This window comes from Triticum dicoccoides, chromosome 3B (assembly GCF_002162155.2).
Source record: "Triticum dicoccoides isolate Atlit2015 ecotype Zavitan chromosome 3B, WEW_v2.0, whole genome shotgun sequence".
Lineage (NCBI taxonomy): Eukaryota > Viridiplantae > Streptophyta > Magnoliopsida > Poales > Poaceae > Triticum > Triticum dicoccoides.
In genome coordinates this window covers 250,126,296-250,150,530 of record NC_041385.1, presented here as the reverse complement: position 1 = coordinate 250,150,530, position 24,235 = coordinate 250,126,296, and the positions used below count along the sequence as shown (strand labels likewise).

Here is a 24,235-nt window from a genome sequence, read left to right as displayed (position 1 = left end):
GGGGGGGAGGGGCGTGCGGCAGCCCCTAGGCCTCCTCTCCTCTTCCTCCACTAGGCCCAATAAGGCCCATTAGGTTACCGGGGGGTTCCGGTAACCTCCCGGTACTCCGGTAAAATGTCAATTTCACCCGGAACAGTTCCGTTGTCCAAACATAGGCTTCCAATATATCAATATTTATGTCTCGACCATTTCGAGACTCCTCGTCATGTCCGTGATCACATCCGGGACTCCGAACAACCTTCGGTTCATCAAAACTTATAAACTCATAATAAAACTGTCATCGTAATGTTAAGCGTGCGGACCCTACGGGTTCGAGAACTATATAGACATGACCTAGAACTATTCTCGGTCAATAACCAATAGCGGAACCTATATGCTCATATTGCCTCCTACATATTCTACGAAGATCTTTATCGGTCAAACCGCATAACAACATACGTTGTTCCCTTTGTCATCGGTATGTTACTTGCCCGAGATTCGATCGTCGGTATCCAATACCTAGTTCAATCTCGTTACCGGCAAGTCTCTTTACTCGTTACGTAATGCATCATTCCGTAACTAACTCATTAGATACATTGCTTGCAAGGCTTATAGTGATGTGCATTACCGAGAGGGCCCAGAGATACCTCTCCGACAATCGGAGTGACAAAACCTAATCTCGAAATACGCCAACCCAACATGTACCTTTGGAGACACCTGTAGAGCTCCTTTATAATCACCCAGTTATGTTGTGACGTTTGGTAGCACACAAAGTGTTCCTCCGGTAAACGGGAGTTGCATAATCTCATAGTTACAGGAACATGTATAAGTCATGAAGAAAGCAATAGCAACATACTAAATGATCAAGTGCTAGGCTAACAGAATGGGTCATGTCAATCACATCATTCTCCTAATGATGTGATCCCGTTAATCAAATGACAACACATATTTATGATTAGGAAACATAACCATCTTTGATTAATGAGCTAGTCAAGTAGAGGCATACTAGTGACGTTATGTTTGTCTATGTATTCACATATGTATCATGTTTCCTGTTAATACAATTCTAGCATGAATAATAAACATTTATCATGATATGAGGAAATGAATAATAGCTTTATTATTGCCTCTAGGGCATATTTCCTTCAGATGCAGCCCCGGCCGCCTCTGGTAGGATGTGCGGGACACGACATGCTGACTCCTCCTCGAAGGTGTGGCCCGGAGGCCTAAGGGCATGTACAATGCATAGCCTCAAGGTGATGCCTCGCATGCCATGTAGGATCGGATATGACGTAAAGTAGGTTCGGATAGGGAAGCAGGATCCCCTCCAGGAGGCGGGTGCTTGAAGAGAAAAAGTGTGGTCCGGTGACAAAAGCTGAAAAGGTGGAGTGGAAAGTAGAGATGCATGTGTACTAGAGTCTTTATTTTTTATTTTTTAATGAGGCCCACTAATGGTAGCTTGCATTGGGAAGAAAAAATAAATGCAGATGCCTCAAATTACTTTTTGTCATGGGGCGTATGTATCCATATGCCACCATTGTACATGCCCTAACCACCTGCGCACCAGCCCCAACGGCCTGTCCAATCTCGTGCTAACCCGTTCGGGGCTCCTTGGGATCCTTCTGGGCATCCACGCCGGGGTCCACCAGATTCTGCTGGGCTTGGCAGGGATCACTTGATCCTGCTCTGCCAAAGCGATCTGCTCCCACTGTTCTGCAACACGCACTGTCAAAGGGGCCCTCTCCATGATGGCGACTTCAGACGTCGGCATGCTGCGGGAACCAGCAGCCACACCCACCACATGATCCATCCTCCTGATTGAACCATCGGGCACAAGGGCCCTCCTGTGTACTCCCTCCGTTCCAAATTAGATGACCCAACTTTGTACTAACTTTGTATAAAGTTGGGTCATCTATTTTGGAGCGGAGGGAGTAGCTCTGTGGTAGGTTCCGGGGTGGGACCCCGAGGAGTCGCACCGGTCGGTGGAATCTCCCTGCTTTTCAGCATGGGCCCCGCCCCAAAAGTGCCTTCCATCGCTGGCAGGCGCCAGCTTTACTGCCCTAGGGGGCCCACCAGGGCCTGGTAGTACGTACGGCCTCCTCCACCCGTGCCGGCGACGGCCACCGGCCCGACGCTACCACAACTGTTCGGGACATGATACGTCTCCAACGTATATAATTTTTGATTGTTCCATGCTATTATATTATCTGTTTTGGATGTTTAATATGCATTTATATGCTATTTTATGTTATTTTTGGTGCTAACCTATTAACCGAGGGCCTAGTGCCAGTTTCTATTTTTTTGCCTGTTTTAGAGTTTTGCAGAAAAGGAATACCAAACAGGGTCCAAACGGAATGAAACTTTCACGATGATCTTTCTTGGACCAGAAGCAAACCAGGAGTCATGGAGATGAAGCTGGAGACGCAACGAGACAGCCACTAGGGTGGAGGGCGCGCCCAGGGGGGTAGGGCGCGCCCCCTACCTCGTGGGCCCCTCATGGGTCTCCTGACCTAGCTCCTTTGCCTATACTCTTATACCCCAAAAACATCAGGGGGAGCCACGAAAACACTTTTCCACCGTCGCAACCTTCTATACCCGTGAGATCCCATCTGGGGGCCTTTTTCGGCATCCTGCCGAAGGGGGATTCGATCACGGATGGCTTCTATATCAACACCATTACCCTTCTGATGAAGCGTGAGTAGTTTACCTCAGACCTACGAGTCCATAGCTAGTAGCTATATGGCTTCTTCTCTCTCTTTGATTCTCAATACCATGTTCTCCTCGATGTTCTTGGAGATCTATTCGATGTAATACTCTTTTGCGGTGTGTTTGCCAAGATCCGATGAATTGTGGATTTATGATCAGATTATCTATCAATATTATTTGAGTCTTCTCTGAATTCTTATATGCATGATTTGATATCTTTGCAAGTATCTTCGAATTATCGGTTTAGTTTGGCCTACTGGATTGGTTTTTCTTGCAATGGGAGAAGTGCTTAGCTTTGGGTTCAATCTTGCGGTGTCCTTTCCCAGTGACAGTAGGGGCAGCAAGGCATGTATTGTATTGTTGCCATAGATGATAAAAAGATGGGGGTTTCATCATATTGCTTGAGTTAATTCCTCTACATCATGTCATCTTACTTAATGCGTTACTCCGTTCTTTATTAACTTAATACTCTAGATGCATGCTGGATAGCGGTCGATGTGTGGAGTAATAGTAGTAGATGCAGAATCGTTTCGGTCTACTTGACACGAACGTGATGCCTATATTCATGATCATTGCCTTAGATGTCATCATAATTATGCGCTCTTCTATCAATTGCTCGGCAGTAATTTGTTCACCCACCGTAATATTTACTATCTTGAGAGAAGCCACTAGCGAAACCTATGGCCCATGGGCCTATTTTGCATCATATTAGTTTCCCATCAACTTGCCAATTTCTGTCGCCGTTTCTTTACTTTGCAATCTTTACTTTCCAATCTATAAACCAAAAAAACCAAAAATATTTACTTTACCATTTATATATCTCTATCATATCTCACTTTTGCAAATAATCGCGAAGGGATTGACAACCCCTTACCGCGTTGGTGCAAGTTTGTTGATTGTTTGTGCAGGTATTCGGTGACTTGTGCGTAGTCTCCTACTGGATTGATACCTTGGTTCTCAAACTGAGGGAAATACTTACTCTACCTGGCTACATCACCCTTTCCTCTTTAAGGGAAAAACCAACGCAAGCTTAAGAGGTAGCAGGAAGAATTTTTAGCGCCGTTGCCGGGGAGATCTACGCCAAGTCAAGACATACCAAGTACCCATCATAAACTCTCATCTCTTGCATCATTATTCGCCATTTGCCTCTCGTTTTCCTCTCCCCCATTTCTAAAAGATTTTCTAAAAGATTTGCCTTTTCTTCGCCCTTCTTCCGTTTGATCTTTTGTTTGCTTGTGTTACCATGTGCTTTATTTTTGCTTGCATCTTTGCTTGCTAAAAGTTTATTGATCCCCATCCACTTGCTAATCTTTTTAAGAGATCCAATTATGATGAACCAATTTCTAGTGATTTGAGTGCACTAGATTATCTTTATGAGGTTTTGCTTGAAATCCGTGAATCCGAAATTTTTGATGAAGTGCTTTATGAAGTGATCACGATAGATCTTTGAATAAAAGCATTACTGCAATGATGTTATTATAAATTCCATTAAGGTTAATTGTGATAATGATATGCAAAACCCTAAGCTTGGGGATGCTAGTTTTGCTATGTCTATTACTTGTTGCAATGATCATGATCGGGGTGATTCTTCTTATGATCTTGCAAATTTATTTAAGCCCTATGATGAATATGAGATTGATAATAATGTTTGCAATAATATTGAAAGTGGGTTTGGAATAGTGTCAACTTTAGATCCCACATATTTGGAGAATGTTCGATCTTATGATTTTTTTGATAAAAGTGGGTTTGGAGAGGTCATGACTTTAGTTAATGATAGTCCCACTATTTTGGAAGAGTGTCAACTTTGCATGCATGTGGTTCGTGTTGAGAATATGTTTTGTGATAGATATTTTGTTGAATTTTCTTATGATCCTACATGTAATTATTATGAGAGAGGAAAATATGGTCGTAGAAATTTTCATGTTACTAAATTACCTCTCTTCATGTTGAGATTGCTAGCGTCTCTTTCTTCTTCTTTGCATATGCTAGTTTTTGCTTGCCTTGATAATTTGTTTGCTTATAAGATGCCTATGCATAGGAAGTATGTTAGACTTATATTTGTTTGTCACGTGCTATATGCTGCTCTCTTTGTGCTTCACTTCTTGTCTTTCATGTGAGCATCATTAAAATTATCAATGCCTAGCTAAGGGCGTTAAACAATAGCGCTTGTTGGGAGGCAACCCAATTTTATTTTTTGCTCTTTACTTTTTGTTCCTGTTTAGTAATAAATAATTCATCTAGCCTCTGGTTAGATGTGGTTTTATATTTTAATTAGTGTTTGTGCCAAGTTAAACCTTTAGGATAGTTTACGGTGATAGTTGTGTTGATCCTGCTAAAAATCAGAAACTTTTGCACCCAGGAAAATAATTTTCATAATTCAAAAAAAGTGATTTTGATATGATTCTTTTTGATCTGGATTGGTACACAAATTTCTCAGGTTTTCCTAATTTTTCAGAATATTTGGGGTTATACAAGTATTCGAGAGTTACAGATTGCTACAAACTGTTCTGTTTTTCACAGATTCTGTTTTTTGCGTGTTGTTTGCTTATTTTGATGAATCTATGGGTAGTATCGGGGGGTATGAACCATGGAAAAGTTGGAATACAGTAGATATTACACCAATATAAATAAATAATGAATTTGCAATAGTACCTTAAAGTGGTGATTTATTTTCTTATACTAACGGAGCTCATGAGATTTTCTGTTGAGTTTTGTGTTGTGAAGTTTTCAAGTTTTGGGTAAGGATTTGATGGACTGTGTAATAAGGAGTGGCAAGAGCCTAAGCTTGGGGATGCTCAAGGCACCCCAAGGTAATATTCAAGGACAACCAAAAGCCTAAGCTTGGGGATGCCCCAGAAGTCATCCCCTCTTTTGTCTTCGTCTATCGGTAACTCTACTTGAGGCTATATTTTTATTCACCACATGATATGTGTTTTGCTTGGAGCGTCTTGTATTATTTGAGTCTTTTCCTTTTAGTTTACTACAATCATCCTTGCCGTACACACCTTTTGAGAGAGACACGCTTGAATCGTGATTTATTAGAATACTCTATGTGCTTCACTTATATCTTCTGAGCTAAAAAATATTGCTCTAGTACTTCACTTATATCTTTTTAGAGCACGGCGGTGGCTTTATTTTATAGAAATTGATGAACTCTCATGCTTCACTTATATTATTTTGAGCGTCTTTTAGAACAGCATGGTAATTTGCTTTGGTTATAAAATTAGTCCTAATATATATGGCAGGCATCCAAGATGGTTATAATAAAAACCTTCATATAAAGTGCATTGAATACTATGAAAAGTTTGATTCTTTATGATTGTTTTGAGATATGAAGATGCTGATAGTAGAGCCATGCTAGTGAGTAGTTGTGAATTTGAGAGATACTTGTGTTAAAGTTTGTGATTCCCGTAGCATGCACGTATGGTGAACCGTTATGTGATGAAGTCGAAGCATGATTTATTTTTTGATTATCTTCCTTATGAGTGGCGGTCGGGGACGAGCGATGGTCTTTTACTACCAATCTATCCCCCTAGGAGCACGCGTGTAGTACTTCGTTTTGATAACTAATAGATTTTTGCAATAAGTATGTGAGTTCTTTATGACTAATGTTGAGTCCATGGATTATACGCACTCTCACCCTTCCACCATTGCTAGCCTCTCTTGTGTCGCGCAACTTTCGCCGGTACCATACACCCACCATATACCTTCCTCAAAACATCCACCATACCTACCTATTATGACATTTCCATAGCCATTCCGAGATATATTGCCATGCAACTTTCCACCGTTTCGTTTATTATGACACACTTCATCATTGCTATATTGCTTTGCATGATCATGTAACTGACATTGTATTTGTGGCAAAGCCACCTTTCATAATTCTTTCATACATGTCACTCTTAATTCATTGTACATCCCAGTACACCGCTGGAGGCATTTACATAGAGTCAGATTTTGTTCTAAGCATTGAGTTGTAACTTTCGAGTTGTAAGTAAATAAAAGTGTGATGATCTTCATTATTAGAGCATTGTCCCATATGAGGAAAGGATGATGGAGGCTATGATTCCCCCACAAGTCGGGATGAGACTCCGGACAAAAAATAAAAAATATAAAAAGAGAGAAAAAAGGGAAAGGGAAAGAAAAAAAGAAAAAAAAAGAAAAGAAAAAAATGAGAAAAAAAGAGAGAAGAGGCAATGTTACTATCCTTTTTCCACATTTGTGCTTCAAAGTAGCACCATGATCTTCATGATAGAGAGTCTCCTATTTGTCACTTTCATATACTAGTGGGAATTTTTCATTATAGAACTTGGCTTGTATATTCCAATGATGGGCTTCCTCAAATTGCCCTAGGTCTTCGCGAGCAAGCAAGTTGGATGCACACCCACTTAGTTTCTTATTTGAGCTTTCATACACTTATAGCTCTAGTGCATCCGTTGCATGGCAATCCCTAGTCACTCACATTGATATCTATTGATGGGAATCTCCATAGCCCGTTGATATGCCTAGTTAATGTGAGACTATCTTCCTCCTTTTTGTCTTCTTCACAACCACCATATTCTCTTCCACCATACTGCTATATCCATGGCTCACTCTCATGTATTGCGTGAAGGTTGAAAAATTTGAGAACATCAAAAGTATGAAACAGTTGATTGGTTTGTCATCGGGGGTGTGCATGATTTAAATATTTTGTGTGATGAATATAGAGCATAGCCAGACTATATGATTCTGTAGGGATAGCTTTTTTTGGCCATGTTATTTTGAGAAGACATGATTGCTTTATTAGTATGCTTGAAGTATTATTGTTTTTATGTCAATATTAAACTTTTGTTTTGAATCTTTTGGGTTTGAACATTCATGCCACAATAAAGAGAATTACATGGATAAACATGTTAGGTAGCATTCCACATCAAAAATCCTGTTTTTATCATTTACCTACTCGAGGACGAGCAGGAATTAAGCTTGGGGATGCTTGATACGTCTCCAACGTATCTATAATTTTCTATTGTTCCACGCTATTATATTATCTATTTTGGATGTTTAATATGCATTTATATGCTATTTTATATTTTTTTTGGGACTAACCTATTAACCGAGGGCCTAGTGTCAGTTTCTTTTTTTTGCCTGTTTTAGAGTTTCGCAGAAAAGGATACCAAACGGAATGAAACTTTCGCGATGATCTTTCTTGGACCAGAAGCAAGCCAGTAGACTTGGAGATGAAGTCAAAGACGCAACGAGGTGTCCACGAGGGTGGAGGGCGCGCCCCCCACCTCGTGGGGGTCTCCTGACCTAGCTCCTTCGCCTATATATACTCTTATACCCCCAAAACATCAAGGGGAGCCATGAAAACACTTTTCCACCGCCGCAACCTTCTGTACCCATGAGATCCCATCTAGGGGCCTGTTCCGGCGTCCTGTCGGAGGGGGATTCGATCACGGAGGGCTTCTATATCAACACCATTACCCTTTCGATGAAGCGTGGGTAGTTTACCTCAGACCTACGGTCCATAGCTAGTAGCTAGATGTTTTCTTATCTCTCTTTGATTCTCAATACCATGTTCTCCTCGATGTTCTTGGAGATCTATTCGATGTAATACTCTTTTGCAGTGTGTTTGCTGAGATCCGATGAATTGTGGATTTATGATCAGATTATCTATGAATATTATTTGAGTCTTCTCTGAATTATTATATGCATGATTTGATATCTTTGCAAGTCTCTTCGAATTATCGGTTTAGTTTGGCCTACTAGATTGGTTTTTCTTGCAATGGGAGAAGTGCTTAGTTTTGGGTTAAGTCTTGTGGTGTCCTTTCCCAGTGATAGTAGGGGCAGCAAGGCACGTATTGTATTGTTGCCATCGAGAATAAAAAGATGGGGTTTTCATCATATTGCTTGAGTTAATTCCTCTACATCATGTCATCTTACTTAATGCGTTACTCCGTTCTTTATGAACTTAATACTCTAGATGCATGCTGGATAGCGGTCGATGTGTGGAGTAATAGTAGTAGATGCAGAACCGTTTCAATCTACTTGACACGGACGTGATGCCTATATTCATGATCATTGCCTTAGATGTCGTCATAATGATGTGCTCTTCTATAAATTGCTCGGCAGTAATTTGTTCACCCACTGTAATATTTACTATCTTGAGAGAAGCCACTAGTGAAACCTATGGCCCTGGGTCTATTTTACATCATCTTAGTTTCCCGTCAACTTGCCAATTTCTGTCGCCGTTTCTTTACTTTGCAATCTTTACTTTCCAGTCTATAAACCAAAAAAACCAAAATAATTTACTTTACCGTTTATCTATCTCTATCAGATCTCACTTTTGCAAATAACCGTGAAGGGATTGACAACCCCTTACAGTGTTGGGTGCAAGTTTGTTGATTGTTTGTGCAGATACATACCTTGGTTCTCAAACTGAGGGAAATACTTATTCTACTTTGCTGCATCACCCTTTCCTCTTCAAGGGAAAAACCAACACAAGCTCAAGAGGTAGCAGGACGCCTCTCGTCCACGACAGAACTTGGGTCCCTCCACCAGCAAAAGAGTCATCCGAGTCGTCCGGCAGACCGCTCTGCCCGCTCCCATCTGAGCTAGCCGGCTGACGCCAGTTCTCCAGCGGGGTGAAATCACGCATGCGCCCAATTTTTATCAAGGTGGGGTACTCCAAAAGGCGGCTGCAAGCCTGGCACGTAATGTCCTCCGGCGGCTCGGGAATCCAAATCCGCTTCTGCACTAGAACGAGATCCGGGCCACGACACCATGCCCGGAGCTTGAACACCGATAAATCTTCACGGCTAGCGGTCTCCGGGGCAAGGCTGACGATGTCACACGAGGCACCCAGGATCTTGGCCGCCGTCTTGCACTCCCAGGCATGCGACGGGATGCCCTCGATCATGATGTCCACCAGAACCCGCATGACCCTCGCCGAGGCTTGAGCTTGACGCAGCCAAGGCCGAAGAAACAACTTGAAACCAGAGTGCTCAATGGAATCAACACAAGTAGTGAAGTTGCGTAGCTCCGGCGTGGCGAAGACCACTAGGAAATCCTTAGGGTGGTATCGGTGGACGGAGAACTTGTGCCGCGGAATGCCCAGCTGCACCGAAATTGCTTCCGCTGCCTCCACGCGGGACACCGGCGGCCGCGCCCCACCAACATAGACCACCGCGGCAAGCCACAGCCTGGCCTCCATGTCATCCATGGTTGGGGAGCGACGAAGGACACAGATGTCTCCGCCCTCCACCGGCACCGTCGGCTGTTCGGGCATAGGGCTGATCGTAGGGACACCCGACAATGATCGTGCCGGCGGAGTCGACATCGCATCCTGTCTAGGAACCAACGAAATCCGCCCCATGAGCCTGGCTGACGAGTGCTCCAGGGCCGACCTGGCCACCTTGTCAATGGCCGCCTAACGAAGCTCTTCCACGGGGACAGGGCTGCGAGGCCTCTTGCATTGGCCCAGCGAGTGACCCTCCATATTGCAGCGGATGCACAGTGGCGGGAAAGCGATGTCTTGCTTGTGGTGCCCATCCCGAAAGCAGTTGAAGCATGGGGGTCTGTCACGCTCCGACTAGGAGGCCAACGGCGGCCGCGGCGCACCACGGGCTGCCTCAGACCGCCGCAACACCTTGCGCCGACACCAGCGAGCCTTGTGAGACGGCCCTGGCTTGCGCCAGCTAGCCTCCGGCTGGCCGCCATCGACGCACCTCCACATCCCTGGTCCGGGCCGAGGCCGATGCACTCCAAGACGACTGGACTCCCAGCGAGCCAGACAGCCCCAGGCCAGAGACCACCAGATGCGAGCGGGGTTACGCCAAGGAAACGAACTCCGGGCTCGCGGATTTGGCCGCCATGGGGAGGAGGGAACCGGGGACCTAGGAGGGGAGGAAAGAAAGGAGGGTGGGCGAGGCGTGGAGCTGAGGGCGCCGGACCGGAGAGGCCGACAACGGAGATGGGGTGGACGCCGGGGCCGGAGCGGCCGACGGCGGGAGAAGGGGAGGGTGGACGCCGGGGCCAGAGTGGCCGACGGCGGAACGCTCGACGCATGACGCGGGGGCCGATGGCAGTAGTCGCTGTCTACCAGGTTCACACGTGAGTGGCTGCTTGAGACGATCAGGTGGGAGATGACCACTCGTGGAGCTCCTAGCCAACAGGGGTTGTTTACAATATTGCGAGAAGATTTTTTGAGGGGTTGAGGACAATATTGCGAGAAGATTTTTTGAGTGAGCTTGCCAGCAACAAGAATATTATATATTTAAATTTTGTCCTGTTATTGCACATTATTATTCTGTTGTTGCACAAAAAGTGCGATGTCAAAACGTTTGGATGCCCGGCAAAAATACCACTACACCAGAATCCCAATTTCTCAAAATACCGATCGCCAAATCAAGACCGTTCGTTCAATCTAATCTCGCCGCCGCCCCGTTCTCTCCTGGCGGCGATGGCGAAACCTCCTCCATCCGCGGCTGCGTCGGCCGCCGGCGGCCGCGGCCCTGCCCACCACCGGACCCGCCTCCTCCTCCTGCTCCTCGTCGCCGTGGCCGCCTCCGCCTTCACCGCCGGCTATGTCCTCCGCGGCGGCCCTGTCGGCCCATGCGATACCCGAGGGGATCCTGTAGACGTCGCTACCGCCCAAGCTGGCGATGCTGCCTCGAGCCCCCTCGGGTTCATGAAGTCCAAGCTCGTGCTGCTTGTCTCCCACGAACTCTCCCTCTCCGGTAACTAATCGCGGTGTGCTTCACTTTTCCCTTGCGTGCTGGTTTGAGCAAACGCTGTACCATGATACCATCGCGAGATATGTACATGAATTTAGTTCACTGCGGTGCCCCAGCGATTCGGGATACTAGGAATTATGTATATTCCGAGGTAATAAACAGAGAAATTAAGATAGGTTGGTGAAATGTTTGCTTGGAATGTTCAGGCTAACTCAAGATCCCTGAAAAAAAAAACATCACAGACTATAAACGAATGTTGCTGAATATTTCACTCTGGTGTAGTTGCTCATAAGTTTGAAGAGTGGGGCCTTCGAGTCTTTTATGAGATTTGCTGCATTTCATCGGCAGAGATCTCTAAATTGGTGTGGTATTGCCATTATTTTGTTTATAAACCAGTTTTATTGGAGATACTTCTGTTTTGTGCAGGTGGACCGTTATTACTGATGGAGCTGGCATTTCTTCTGCGGCAGGTTGGTTGTCAAGTCGTGTGGATAACAAACCAGCGACCCGAAGGAACAAATGATGTTTCATATAGCTTGGAGCATAAGATGTTGAACCATGGAGTGCAGGTATGGTCCGAGTCCCGCATTTGTTTTCACAAATCACACCTTACCGTCGCAAACTTCGGATGTTTTGTACATTCGACGATGTCCAGGTCTCCAGGAAGCAATATCGCAATGTATTGTAAAATATATAAATGTGTTAAATATGAACATAATTCTTGTGATGAGTTTACATGTATTACTTTTATATGACCAAGAAATGTTTGAAAAAATATCACTGGTTAAAGATGAAAGGTTTGTATGTGCCTGTTCCACTGTCGCAGTTTTTACATGGATATTGCCTTTTTTAGCAAAGCTCATCTCACCTCTCATCTCTGTCACGTCTATGTTTCACATGATCAAAAGTTCATGTTTCATCTTGTTTGGCATGATAGTAGTGAATTTCTATATCAAAAAGTGTCGTGGAATAAATTATTGTTGAAGCACCACACCCGAGGTTGTAGAAAAAAGCATATCCAAAATATGAAAGTGATGAAGTTCATGTTTCATCTTATTCGGCGTGATTGTACTAAACTGCTATTTCGAAGTGTCATGGAATAAGTCATAGTTGAAGGCAATAAAGCATGTCCAAATTAAGAACTTAATCTACTGTAATGCAATATTTTACTTATGCTAGGGAACTAATTTATAATTTTAGAGGAAGTCACATCGACTTACATGGTCGCTTCACAGGTTTTACCTGCTAGGGGACAGGAGGCAATTGAGACTGCTCTTAAGGCTGACCTGGTTATCTTGAACACCGCTGTTGCTGGCAAGTGGCTCGATGCTGTTCTAAAAGATAATGTTCCTCAAGTCCTTCCGAAGATTTTGTGGTGGATCCATGAAATGCGAGGACATTACTTTAAGCTTGAGTATGTGAAACATCTTCCTTTGGTTGCTGGAGCCATGATCGATTCTCATATAACAGTTGAATATTGGAAGACCAGGACTCATGACCGTCTAAAGTATGTGCAGCTTTCTTCTGTGTACATTACATTATGAGTACCATGCTACCATTTGTGCTGTTGGACTCTTGCGTTTGATGTGAATTACTAGTCCAGTGGATATTTATCTCTCTGGCCCTTGTGTATGTGGTGACTTAGTTCCAAATTTTACTATCTAAAATGTTTTTCTTGTGCTATATGCCTATGTATGAGCTTTTACTCCACAATGGAATATTGTAGACAATGATCATTTTGTTGCTTTCAGCTTCTTTATTCTTACTAATGTTCTTGCGCATAAAGTATACAGATGCCACAAACTTATGCTGTTCACCTCGGGAATAGTAAAGAGTTAACAGAAGTTGCCGAAGATAATGTCGCAAGAAGAGTCCTACGTGAACATATACGCGAGTCCCTTGGAGTTAGGAGTGAAGATCTCCTATTTGCTATAATAAACAGTATGTTTTGTTTGCCAAAGTCATACTTCCAAACTATATATTTGTTGGACCAATCATTCTCTCCGATTTATGCTCTTATATGCTATTGTCCTTGATAAATATCTTGCAATCCAGGTGTTTCACGGGGAAAAGGACAAGACTTATTTCTTCAAGCATTTCATCAGAGCCTGCAACTCATCCAACATCAGAAGTTAAAAGTGCCTAAAGTGCATGCTGTAGTTGTCGGAAGTGATATGAGTGCTCAGACGAAGTTTGAGACACAGTTACGTGAATTTGTGGCGAAGAATGGGATCCATGACCGTGTTCACTTTGTGAACAAGACGTTGGCAGTGGCACCTTATTTGGCTGCAATTGATGTGCTTGTCCAGAACTCTCAGGTGAGTCATAGTATGGATATATTTTTCTCTTCTGTCCCCATTTCAATGGTATGCTACGATGGAACTGTATGCACTATGTATGTTTGCAACGTTGTTTGCATCTTTCCCACTTGGGCAGAGCGTTCAAATACCTCTCATAAGCATTTATTTTAATCTGGGAACAACAAACTCTTATAGGTTGACTCCATCCATGCTAATTTTTTAGGGTCCGGGGATCAGTCAATGAGGTTCTTTAATCTAGTCCATCCACATTATTTGTGTGGACAATATTTATGCAACCTATGTTTATTCTCGTAGCATGCTTACGTTGCTTTGCCAGTTTTTACATAGAAAAGTTGCATTACCCAGGGTCCACGCACATAGTGCAAAGAAATGTCATTGGACATCCCTTATGTGAGAGTATCATTTAAACAAACTTCTCCTTTATTTTTTCTTTAAAGTTGTTCTGTAATAGCCTTGCTTGTAGGCATAGCTTACCATCTATCAGTGTTAGTAGTCAAACCTATCAGTAATGTTGACCCATGTTGGTTATTAGTTTATTACTTATTATGCTGCTAAGAATGTGTACGTGGTTTTGCGAGTTTCACTCTCTACCTATCAATGAAATTGTACACAATCTTGTGTATTTGTGAAAATAATAATTAAATGGTTGTCACTTCCAGGGCACTAGTACTTATGTTACAGTAGAGAAAACATTACATTCAATATGGCTATAGTTGAGAAAGATTTGTTCATGAGTGAAAGCTTTTCCACACTTGAGTGTTAACATTTTCCATGATAGCGTTCTGTTAATCCAATAAATTGATGATTTGGTAGACTGATTTTCACTAGAGCTCACTCTGCTTGTCGAAACATTCCATTTATTCTAGAATACTCCCTCTGTCCTCAAATAGATGGCGTATAAGTTCAGTCAAAAAGTGAATTCTCTCTAAGTTTGACCAAATATATAGAAGAAAATATCAACAACTATAGTATTGAGTAAATAGATTATGAAAATAGATCTAATGATGGATATATTGATATTGATTTGGAATTGTTTATCTTCACATTTTTCTATATATACATGGTCAAACATAGGAAGCATTGACTTTTTGACTGAAATTATATGCCATCTATTTAGGGACGGAGGTAGTAATACATTTCCACAACTCTAACCAGAAACTGACACACGCCACCTCATATCAGAGTGCATCATTTTTCAGCATGCTGGGTACAATGAGGATTGCTAAATGTAGTTGTTATGACCGGCATATTAGGGGCTTAGCCTAGTGGGCTGTGGCCCGAGTTATCTTATCGTTATTAGGGGCTTAGCCCAATTATCTTATTGTTATTAGGGTCGTTTGCTTAGGAGTCAAGTAAACCTCTCTATATAAGGAGAGGAGATGTATCAATCTAATCAAGCAAGAAGCAATCAGTATTTGCTCGGCTTCCCTTAGGGAGCCGGGAGACCTAACCCTAGTCGCCTCTTGCGCCGCTGCCGCCTCTTCTCCACCACGCAAGGACGGCGCCCAGCCGCCGTCCGCCGCGCCCTCGACCTCGTCTTCCTCCATCTTTTCCCTACAATCTCCGCCCTAGAACCGGCAGAACCCTAGCTCCTAACACCTTGGTATCAGGTAGCTCAGTTCCGATCATGTCTTCGCCGCCGCCAATCCCATCGCTTCCGCTGCCGACCGTCACCACCGCGCCGCTGGCCTTCTCCACCGCGCCTCTGCTCTCCCTGTCCGCGCCACTGGTCGCATCCTCCGGCGCCGCCATCTACTCGCCGGCGGAGATGACCGCGGTCCTCAACGACCTCGTCACTGCCGTCCAGGGCATACGCCTCTACCTAGCCGGGCCCTACGGGTAGCCGCCGCCCTTGCAGCCGACCGCCGCGACCGGGCCAGCCGCCCTGCCCTGGTACGCGGCCACCACGGCGCCGATCGGGCCTCTACACCACCACTGGCCGCAGTGGCCGGCACCGGCGATCGCAACGCCCCCGACACCTCCAGGGTCTGGGCAGGCGCCGCCCTTGCAGCCGACCGCCGCGAGCGGGCCAGCCGCCCTACCCTGGTACGTGGCCACCACGGCGCCGATCGGGCCTCTACACCACCACTGGCCCGGTCAGCCGCCGCCCCCCACTGGCCGTAGTGGCCGGCACCGGCGATCGCAGCGCCCCCGACGCCTCCAGGGTCCGGGCAGCCGCAGCCCCAGCTGCCGGCCCCACCGCCGCTCGCTACCGCGCCTCAATGGCCACAGTGGCCGACCCCGGCCCTCGCTGCGCCACCCACTCCACCCGGGTCTGTACCACCGCAGCTGCCGGCCCCGTCCCTGCCCAGCACGGGGCCCGGGTCACCCATGCAGGGAGGCGTGCCGATTCAGCAACTGCGGTTCCCACCCTCGCCGTCCCAGCTTCCGGCCTGGTTGGCCGGGACGTCACCGCCGCCAGTCTACACCATGGCTGCAGACCAGCAGGCGCCCTCCCTGCCGTACGACGGGCCCTCCGACTCTGCGGGTTTCCACGCTGGCTTCGACGGGCCACCGCTTTCCTGCGGACCACCTGTGCACACCGGACTAATGCCATCCTCTTCGCTGCTCCATACCGCCGAGCCGTACACTCACGGCGGTCATGCTCAGACACCGCCGCGCTTCGCCAAGCTCGCCTTCGCCACCTACGACGGCGCCGAGGACCCCCTCAACTGGCTCAGGCAGTGCGAGCAGTTCTTCTGGGGGCAACGGACGCTCGCGTCGGACCGCACTTGGCTCGCCTCTTATCACCTCCGCGGTGCCGCACAGACGTGGTACTACGCCCTCGAGCAGGACGAGGGCGGCATGCCCCCATGGGAGCGTTTTCGCGAGTTCTGCCTCCATCAATTCGGACTGCCGATACGTGGGAGCCGGCTGGCGGAGTTGGGCCGCCTTCCCTTCACCTCTATGGTGCAGGACTACACCGACCGCTTTCAGGCCCTGGCGTGCCACGCGTCCGGCGTGACGGCTCACCAGCGGACTGAACTCTTCATCAGCGGTCTGCCAGATCATATCCGTGTGGACGTCGAGCTGCAGGGACCCCAGGACCTCCAGACGGCCATGTACTACGCCCGCGCGTTCGAGCGCCGCGCGGTGGCCATCCAGCAGGCATCACCGTCCCGGGCCGCCGGGCCGCCACCCTGGCAAGATGTTCCCGCGCAGGGTCGGCTTGCTCAGGCTTCCGTGGCACCCCTTGCCGCGACCGCGGAGTGCCCGTTCCGCCGGCTCACCTCGGCCGAGCTACTCGAGCGTTGCCAGCAAGGGTTGTGCTTCAACTGGGACGAGACCTACATGCCCGGCCACGTCTGCCCCCGACTCTTCTACCTGGAGGCTGCAGACTACATTGAGGAGGACGCCGTTGCCACCGGGCTCGGCGACCTGGCCGCCCCAGCTGTCGCGGAGGTGTTTGACGCTGGTTGATCACCTCGAGGAGTTCAGCAAGCGCTTCCCCGCCTTACAGCTCGAGGACGAGCTGTTTGTGCAGGCGGGGAGAAGTGTTATGACCGGCATATTAGGGGCTTAGCCCAGTGGGCTGTGGCTCGAGTTATCTTATCGTTATTAGGGGCTTAGCCCAATTATCTTATTGTTATTAGGGTCGTTTGCTTAGGAGTCAAGTAAACCTCTCTATATAAGGAGAGGAGATGTATCAATCTAATCAAGCAAGAAGCAATCAGTATTTGCTCGGCTTCCCTTAGGGAGCCGGGAGACCTAACCCTAGCCGCCTCTTGCGCCGCTGCCGCCTCTTCTCCACCACGCAAGGACGGCGCCCAGCCGCCGTCCGCCGCGCCCTCGATCTCGTCTTCCTCCATCTTTTCCCTACAATCTCCGCCCTAGAACCGGCAGAACCCTAGCTCCTAACAGTAGTTTGTTTGTTTGTTTGCTTGCTTGCTTCTCTACTTTAACCACTTTGTTTAGTTACTTTAGGGTATATCAGCGGGACAGGGCAAAAGTCTGTTGATTTTGTCTGATTTCTTTCTAAGATCTATACAGCTAGTATGAAAAAGGTTATTCGTAAGACATGTTTCTGCTGAACACAATCAGTAATATGTTCTTTATGCACAGGCCCGTGGAGAATGTTTTGGAAGGATAACGATAGAAGCAATGGCGTTCAAGTTGCCAGTGCTGGTAATATTCTCCTCTCTACTACTCCCTCTGTTCACAAATACTCCCTCCGTCCCGAATTAGTTGTCTTAGATTTGTCTAGATACGGATGCATGTGCACATGTGAGTTATGCCATCAGTCTATCCGCCAGGCAATCAACCTTTACTGCAATGGCTGGAACATGGGCCAGTATTTCTCTGAATCTAGAGTTATTGTCGACAGTCACGAGGCTGGATTTACTGTGCGAAATTCAAGTTCCTGCACCTCTTGGGTCCCCTCCATCCACTGTTTCTTAGCCTGCATTTTCTGTAGCGTGCTTGATGCTTCCATAAGCCAATTCATTGACTCAGTTTTAATGGCACTGCAATATCAGGGCACGGCTGCCGGCGGGACCACCGAAATCGTCTTGGATGGTTCAACTGGCCTTCTGCACCCTGCTGGAAAGGAGGGCGTCACGCCTCTCGCCAATAACATTGTAAGGCTTGCAAGTCATGCTGAGCAGAGGGCCTCCATGGGCAACAATGGCTATGCCAGGGTGAAGGAGAGGTTCATGGAGCACCACATGGCCGAGCGCATCGCCACAGTGTTGAAGGAAGTTCTTCACAAGTCTCGGCAGCATTCTCATTCCTGAGCTTCATCTTGGTGTGTACCATAGCATCGTTGATTCCTCGCGCTAACATGTAGATCCAGATTTTTAACAAGACCGGGTCGAGGTGAACTGTAAATTACAACCACTATCCCCTTTGTTGTTTCACTTCATGGGTTTGTTGTTTTCTGTCTTTTGTGTGGCTATTGTTTGTCAGCCTTGATGAGCTTATCAACATGAATGATCCCATGTAGAATGTGTAAGCATAGAAGCTATACTAGTATCTGAAATTCTCTCAGCTGGAAATTGCCATGTGTTTCTGAAGAAATTGCCACATTCCCACAACGTGCTTTGCCATAAAAATGTTTGCAAATGCCATGTCTCCCAGTGAACGTTCGGGGGCTATTTCGACCCTCACTTCATGGGTTTGTTGTTTTCTGCTGCCTATTGTTTGAAAGCCTTGATGAGCTTATTAGCATGAATGATCACTCATAGTAGAATTGTAAGCATGGGAGTGAAACAGTTCATGCACATTAATTAATGAAACTGAAATTGCTACTAGAATAGAATACATGCATCAGACAATTACTTAAGAATTAATGTGCTACGCGTACATGATCTGCATTTTTAACGATGATTGCGCAAACACAGGTTATCGCATCATCACTTGCTGGCGGCTTTGGACGCCAGCCTCTTCTTCCCAATCTTGTGCCTAACCATCCTGAGGATCCTCAGGAACCAGTAGGCGCTTACCAGCAGCAAGCTCGTCGCCATCGCCTTGAGAAAATTAGTAGCAGAAATAAGTACATACTGCTACACATGACATCAAGACGCAGAAACGGTGAATGGTTGGGCCTGGTTGGAAGGTTATATTCATACCTTGATGAGGATGGGATTGTCAGCCGTGACAGTGCGGTAGGTGACGTACGTCCCGCAAACCATCCTTGCCACCGAGAAGGTCACCGCGAACAGGATCTACGTACCCATGCATGGGCCAGAAAGCAGTACGTAATTACTTCACCGCCAGAGAGGCAGAGGGAGGGGGAGCAGGATCATGAGGTACTGTATATCTATACGTACGTCGACGAGGAGGTTGAGGTCCGTGTCCTTGACGCCGATCTCCTTGAGCATCTCCCTGAGGTGCAGCAGCGGGCTGGAGATCTCCGTGACGATCAGGCACGCCACCAGCTCCGTCCCACACTGCACGCCACGTAGGCCGGCCAAGATCAACCGCTCCGTTCATCAGATTAGCCACCCACCGACATACACACCGAATGCAAGGCTAGAAGATAGAGAAGAAGAAGAAGAAATACTCAAGGTGGTACCCTCTGGTAGGCGAGGCCGGCGGCGAGGCCGACGATGCTGATGAGGTGGTGCAGGGCGTTGTCCAGCCGCGCGTCGCCGCTCAGGTGGCAGCACGCCCCGTCGTAGATCATGTACGACAGCGTCACCGCCAGCGCCCTCATCTGACAATTACCGCAGTTATTAATCGATTAAGCACTAATCACTAGTAGAAGAATTCTACTTCCTCCGTTTCTAAATATAAGTTTTTTTAGAGATTTCACTACGGACTACTCCCTCCGTTCCGAATTAGTTGTCTTGGATTTGTCTAGATACGGATGTATCTAGACTCATTTTAGTGCTAGATACCTCCGTAACTAGACAAATCTAAGACAAGTAATTCAAAACGGAGGAAGTACATACGAAGCAAAATGAATGAATCTACACTTTAAATACGTCTATATATATCTGTATGTAGTTTGTATTGAAATCCTAGAAAGACTTATATTTAGGAACAGAGGGAGTACGAAACTTTTACTCGAGTGTTCTGTTCGCTGGACGGAGTACGTATACGGTCGTGGTTATAACTGTACCGCATGTGCATGGGCTAGCTGTAACGCGGGGAGGAGCACTGTTTACATCTATTTTAGCATAGTTTTTTTTCTTCTAAAACCCTCTTATGTTGCCAACGTAGGTGATGTTTGCGAACATTTTGATTATAGTTTTAGTTGTTTGAGGGTGGCCCTTTTTTAGAACAACATACGGTTTAATTTCTGTGACGAAGAAAATTTTGAGCAAACACGAGCATAAATTACCATGACTAAAACTGTCAGACGTTCGTTTCCCATCCCCTTTCCAGCAAACATCAGCCAGATAGCATTACCTTTTTTATTTGTCTGCACGTACTTCATGACTGACTACACGTTCAAATTTCAGTGGATAGAGTAATTAAGTCTGACATATGCATGGCATTTACTCTGTGAATTAACTTCTGCATGCAGATGCAGTGCACGGTCCTGACCTTGTCCTTGTGTCTTTGGATTTTGGAGAGTGACCTTCTATACGTGTGGACAGGACGTAATTAAGCGTCTAGTACACACAACGTAAAAACTAAAATAGATACTATAATGCACAATGTAAACCGAAACGAATGGACGACATGCCCTAGAAGTATGCACAATGAGTGATACAGATTTCACCAAATGGTGGGCCTAATATTTAGATATACTCCTTATATGAGTACTAAACGATAAATATATTTATTTTTCTTTCATGATATGCTTCAAAGGAATTCTTTTCATGATAGGGTGTCCGAAGGATATTAGGGCATCACCGACACCGTTTTCTATAATTCCCGCAAACATCTGGACCGACTTATGATTCTCGCAAATGACCGATTCCTCTATCACGCGTATGTGAACCGATAGAGAGTCATCTTTCTCCGACGTGCTACTGACACCATCTTTAAAATATGTGGATATTTGCAGCTCTGGCGGCCGCTTAGCCGCCTCTAGGATCGCGACGTCATCAACACCCTCATTGCCGACCTTCGTTTGATGGCCTTCCGCTTGGCGCCCCCGCTCCCACCGCCATCCACGGAGCCCGACTAGATGCTTTGCCGCACCCCGCGTGTGCGTGTTTTTTTATATTTTTAAGGGCTTGTTGAGTTGTGCCCTCAGCATTAACCCCTTTTTGACTACTTGTTGTGCTAGACCTCTGTATATGTGTGTGTGTTGATGAACCTTGTTCGATGTTTGGCTTGGACAATTACTTTATCTATAAAGCAGGGCGAAAGCCTTTTTCGGTAACCGATAGAGAGTCCGATTTAGGATACGGCACTGGAGATGCCCTATGACCTAGCTAGATCCGATCTGAAAAATTCATGACGACATAACTTTTTCCCAGAACATAAATGCACACCGTAAACTTGTGTACATTTTCCATCGATTCTGGGCCCAAAAACATTGCGTCACAATTAAAAAAAAACATTGCGTCACTTTCGAATGAGAAAGTGTTTAGGTTAATGAAACGAGAGAGAGCGCGCGCGCTACTTTCAACTAGATTTTTCCCTTCTCCATTGTTATTGACTTAGTCGTCGAAGTAGTAGTATATCTCTGTGGCGTCTAACGGTTTGTGCTGTTGCTAAACATCGAAGTTTCCTTTGAGTTTAAATTTATACTACACCACAGACATCGCTAAGCCGTCAATATTCTCAGCCCGACCAACATTTTTTTGACTAAGCGGCGTATTGAGCTTAACAAATCACACACACACACACACACACACACACACACACACACACACACACACACACACACATATATATATATATATATACATATATATATCGGACGAGTGGGAGGACGGCGCTAACTACCAGCAACAGAATTAGTTAAGCAGGTAGCTAATAATGCGCGTGGCGTGCGTACCTGGCGCGGCGAGGAGGGTGAGGCGACGGGGGAGACGGGGGAGGCCCAGTCCTGCACGGAGAGGCAGCCGAGGGCGACGCCGGTGACGGCGTGCATGGTGGAGACCGCGCGGTTGCAGAAATCGTAGGAGCGCTTGGGGAGCAACGACCGCAGCAGCAGGAACGCCGTCGACCAGAACACCACCCCGGACGCCACCAGGCTCGCCACGCCGCCGTAGTCCTCCATATGGCGGCGGCGACTAGTCTCTCCTACTAGCGCGCGCAAAGCAAGGGGATCCGGGTATAAACTAAGTAGAGGTATGGCCGCCAGCCGAGTAGGTAGTCCGCGACGGGGAGATGAGATATAGTGCTGCTAGGTGTAGGAGGGTGGGAGGCAGGGGGGAAGAGAGGGCGCAGCCAGCACGAGGTTGGCCATGTGCAGCAGTAGGCGGAATATTGGTGTGCCGCCTCATTATTAACCATTATGGAGGTTTCAAGAGGATGGTTGGGAAATTAATGGGGGATCCATCCAGTTCCAGGCCGCAGTGACTTGGTCCTTTCTGAAACAGTAGGAGTAGGGACTACTACTAATAATTTCTAAAAGTAATTAGTAATAGTAGGTCCTAAAAGAATAGTACTGAGGTCCTTTTTGAAAAAAGTAGGAGTAAGTACCAGACTTATCTGCCTTTGGACGCTTGCTGCCCTAGAGAGAATCTTGCAAAACCTCATGCGGGTCGGCTGATTAATAAATCTACAAATAGGGGTACACTGATAATGGGAGTTTCTTTTTCAAGAGAAAATTTCAATCTATTCTTAATCATGGTAGCACAGAGAACATTGAGATAATAAAAATTACAACCGGGTCCATGAATCAGCTACCGAGGACTGCAAACAGCAAAGCGAGCAAAAGGCGCCCCTCCTTATCAGAGCCGGACAAACCTTGTTGTTGTAGTTTTTTTTTGAAAAGGAGGTTAAAACCCACGGCCTCTGCATCAATCGATGCATCGACCATCTTTATTTATTATTCAACAAAGGACTAACAAGAACATATATCAAGCCACTCGAAGTCATCACTCACACTTATAAAACTCGATGTCGTCGCCGATCCATCCACATAACGTATCGGAACCAACAACCGGTGCAGCATACCTAAAGCATACATCACATGCATACGTTCTAGACGCTGCCATCTTCATCGGACCGCTGACCCATCTTTAGGAGAGAGATTTGCATCATCCTTACCAGTCCGTCCATCCGTCGACGCCACCACGGCGCCCAACGGCGCCACCGCCCCGCGCTCGTCCATCCAGACGTGAAGATTCTGTAAGATCTGTCGTGCGTAGCACCTGCCGACCAGGCATGACACAGCGTAGCACCTGTCGGCTAGGCATGACTTGGCATCTCCACCAAAAGCTCCGTGCAAGACGAAGCCGCTCCACCTCCTGCCTCTGTATTCCAGTGCTGCTCCACAAACGATGTTCCCAAGAGAGAAAACGACACCGCGGTACCGCCATCGTTCGATCTGGAAGACCAGATCCTAGGGTTTCCCCTGGAGCAGCATGAGTGAGTCGACAGTAGTTACACGACGATGCCTTCATCAAGGTAACGACGCTGAACGCCGCCATTGCCTGTCATAACTCGGTTTTCACCGGCAACTATGTCTTCTCGACTCGCAGCCAGAGCTAGATGACGAATCTCAAGATCTGACCATCCAACGTCAGGCCGACCACCTCCGACTGAGGAGATGGCCTCCACCGCTGGCTGCACCCGCCAGATCAGACCTTACCGGAGGCGCCGCCGACCAGTCCACCATGGCCTCCGCGCCATCGCCGTCGATCCAATGCCCGATGGCACGCCGACCGCAGCTGCCGCCCTTCCCGGTACATGGCCGCGCCGCGCCTATAGCTACCTCTGCCCAAGACAGGGCCGACCACCATGCCGCCGCGCCGCGCCTATAGCTGCCTCCTCCCAAGACAGGGCCGGCTACCATGCCACCGCGCCGCAAAGATTGGATCAACTGCCGAGTTCGCATCCTAGCCGCCGCCGCGCCGCGCACGACACCGCCAAGAGTTGTCGCCCGACGCCTCCTTGCGATCTGGCCGTCCCACACCGGCTGTCATGCTCGAAGGGTGGAGAAGC

The 24,235-nt window shown here is 46.8% G+C and overlaps 2 protein-coding genes across 2 annotated transcripts; one reads left to right on the top strand and one right to left on the bottom strand.

Moving 5' to 3' along the window:
• Positions 1-11,073: 11,073 nt before the first annotated feature.
• LOC119275768 lies at positions 11,074-18,750 on the top strand. The gene is made up of 7 exons (XM_037556674.1): positions 11,074-11,402; positions 11,826-11,968; positions 12,635-12,906; positions 13,186-13,340; positions 13,455-13,717; positions 17,783-17,845; positions 18,196-18,750. The coding sequence occupies exons 1-7, from the start codon at positions 11,126-11,128 to the stop codon at positions 18,451-18,453; spliced, it is 1,431 nt and encodes a 476-aa protein (XP_037412571.1). The 5' UTR covers positions 11,074-11,125; the 3' UTR covers positions 18,454-18,750.
• A 161-nt stretch (positions 18,751-18,911) lies between these two features.
• Positions 18,912-22,540, bottom strand: LOC119275769 (TLC domain-containing protein 5-like). The gene is made up of 5 exons (XM_037556675.1): positions 22,119-22,540; positions 19,734-19,874; positions 19,489-19,608; positions 19,288-19,383; positions 18,912-19,185 (listed from the first exon to the last, which is right to left on the bottom strand). Exons 1-5 carry the CDS (start codon positions 22,341-22,343, stop codon positions 19,072-19,074), a joined length of 696 nt encoding a protein of 231 aa, XP_037412572.1. The 5' UTR covers positions 22,344-22,540; the 3' UTR covers positions 18,912-19,071.
• Positions 22,541-24,235: the final 1,695 nt, after the last annotated feature.

Coding starts and splice junctions, on each gene's coding strand:
- LOC119275768 (XM_037556674.1), top strand. CDS start 11,126: ATGGCGAAACCTCCTCCATCCGCGGCTGCGTCGGCCGCCGGCGGCCGC. Junction 11,969..12,634: donor TGTTGAACCATGGAGTGCAG/GTATGGTCCGAG, acceptor GTCGCTTCACAG/GTTTTACCTGCTAGGGGACA. Junction 17,846..18,195: donor CGTTCAAGTTGCCAGTGCTG/GTAATATTCTCC, acceptor CTGCAATATCAG/GGCACGGCTGCCGGCGGGAC.
- LOC119275769 (XM_037556675.1), bottom strand. CDS start 22,343: ATGGAGGACTACGGCGGCGTGGCGAGCCTGGTGGCGTCCGGGGTGGTG. Junction 19,875..22,118: donor CACCCTCCTCGCCGCGCCAG/GTACGCACGCCA, acceptor GGTAATTGTCAG/ATGAGGGCGCTGGCGGTGAC. Junction 19,384..19,488: donor ACCTCAACCTCCTCGTCGAC/GTACGTATAGAT, acceptor ATGGGTACGTAG/ATCCTGTTCGCGGTGACCTT.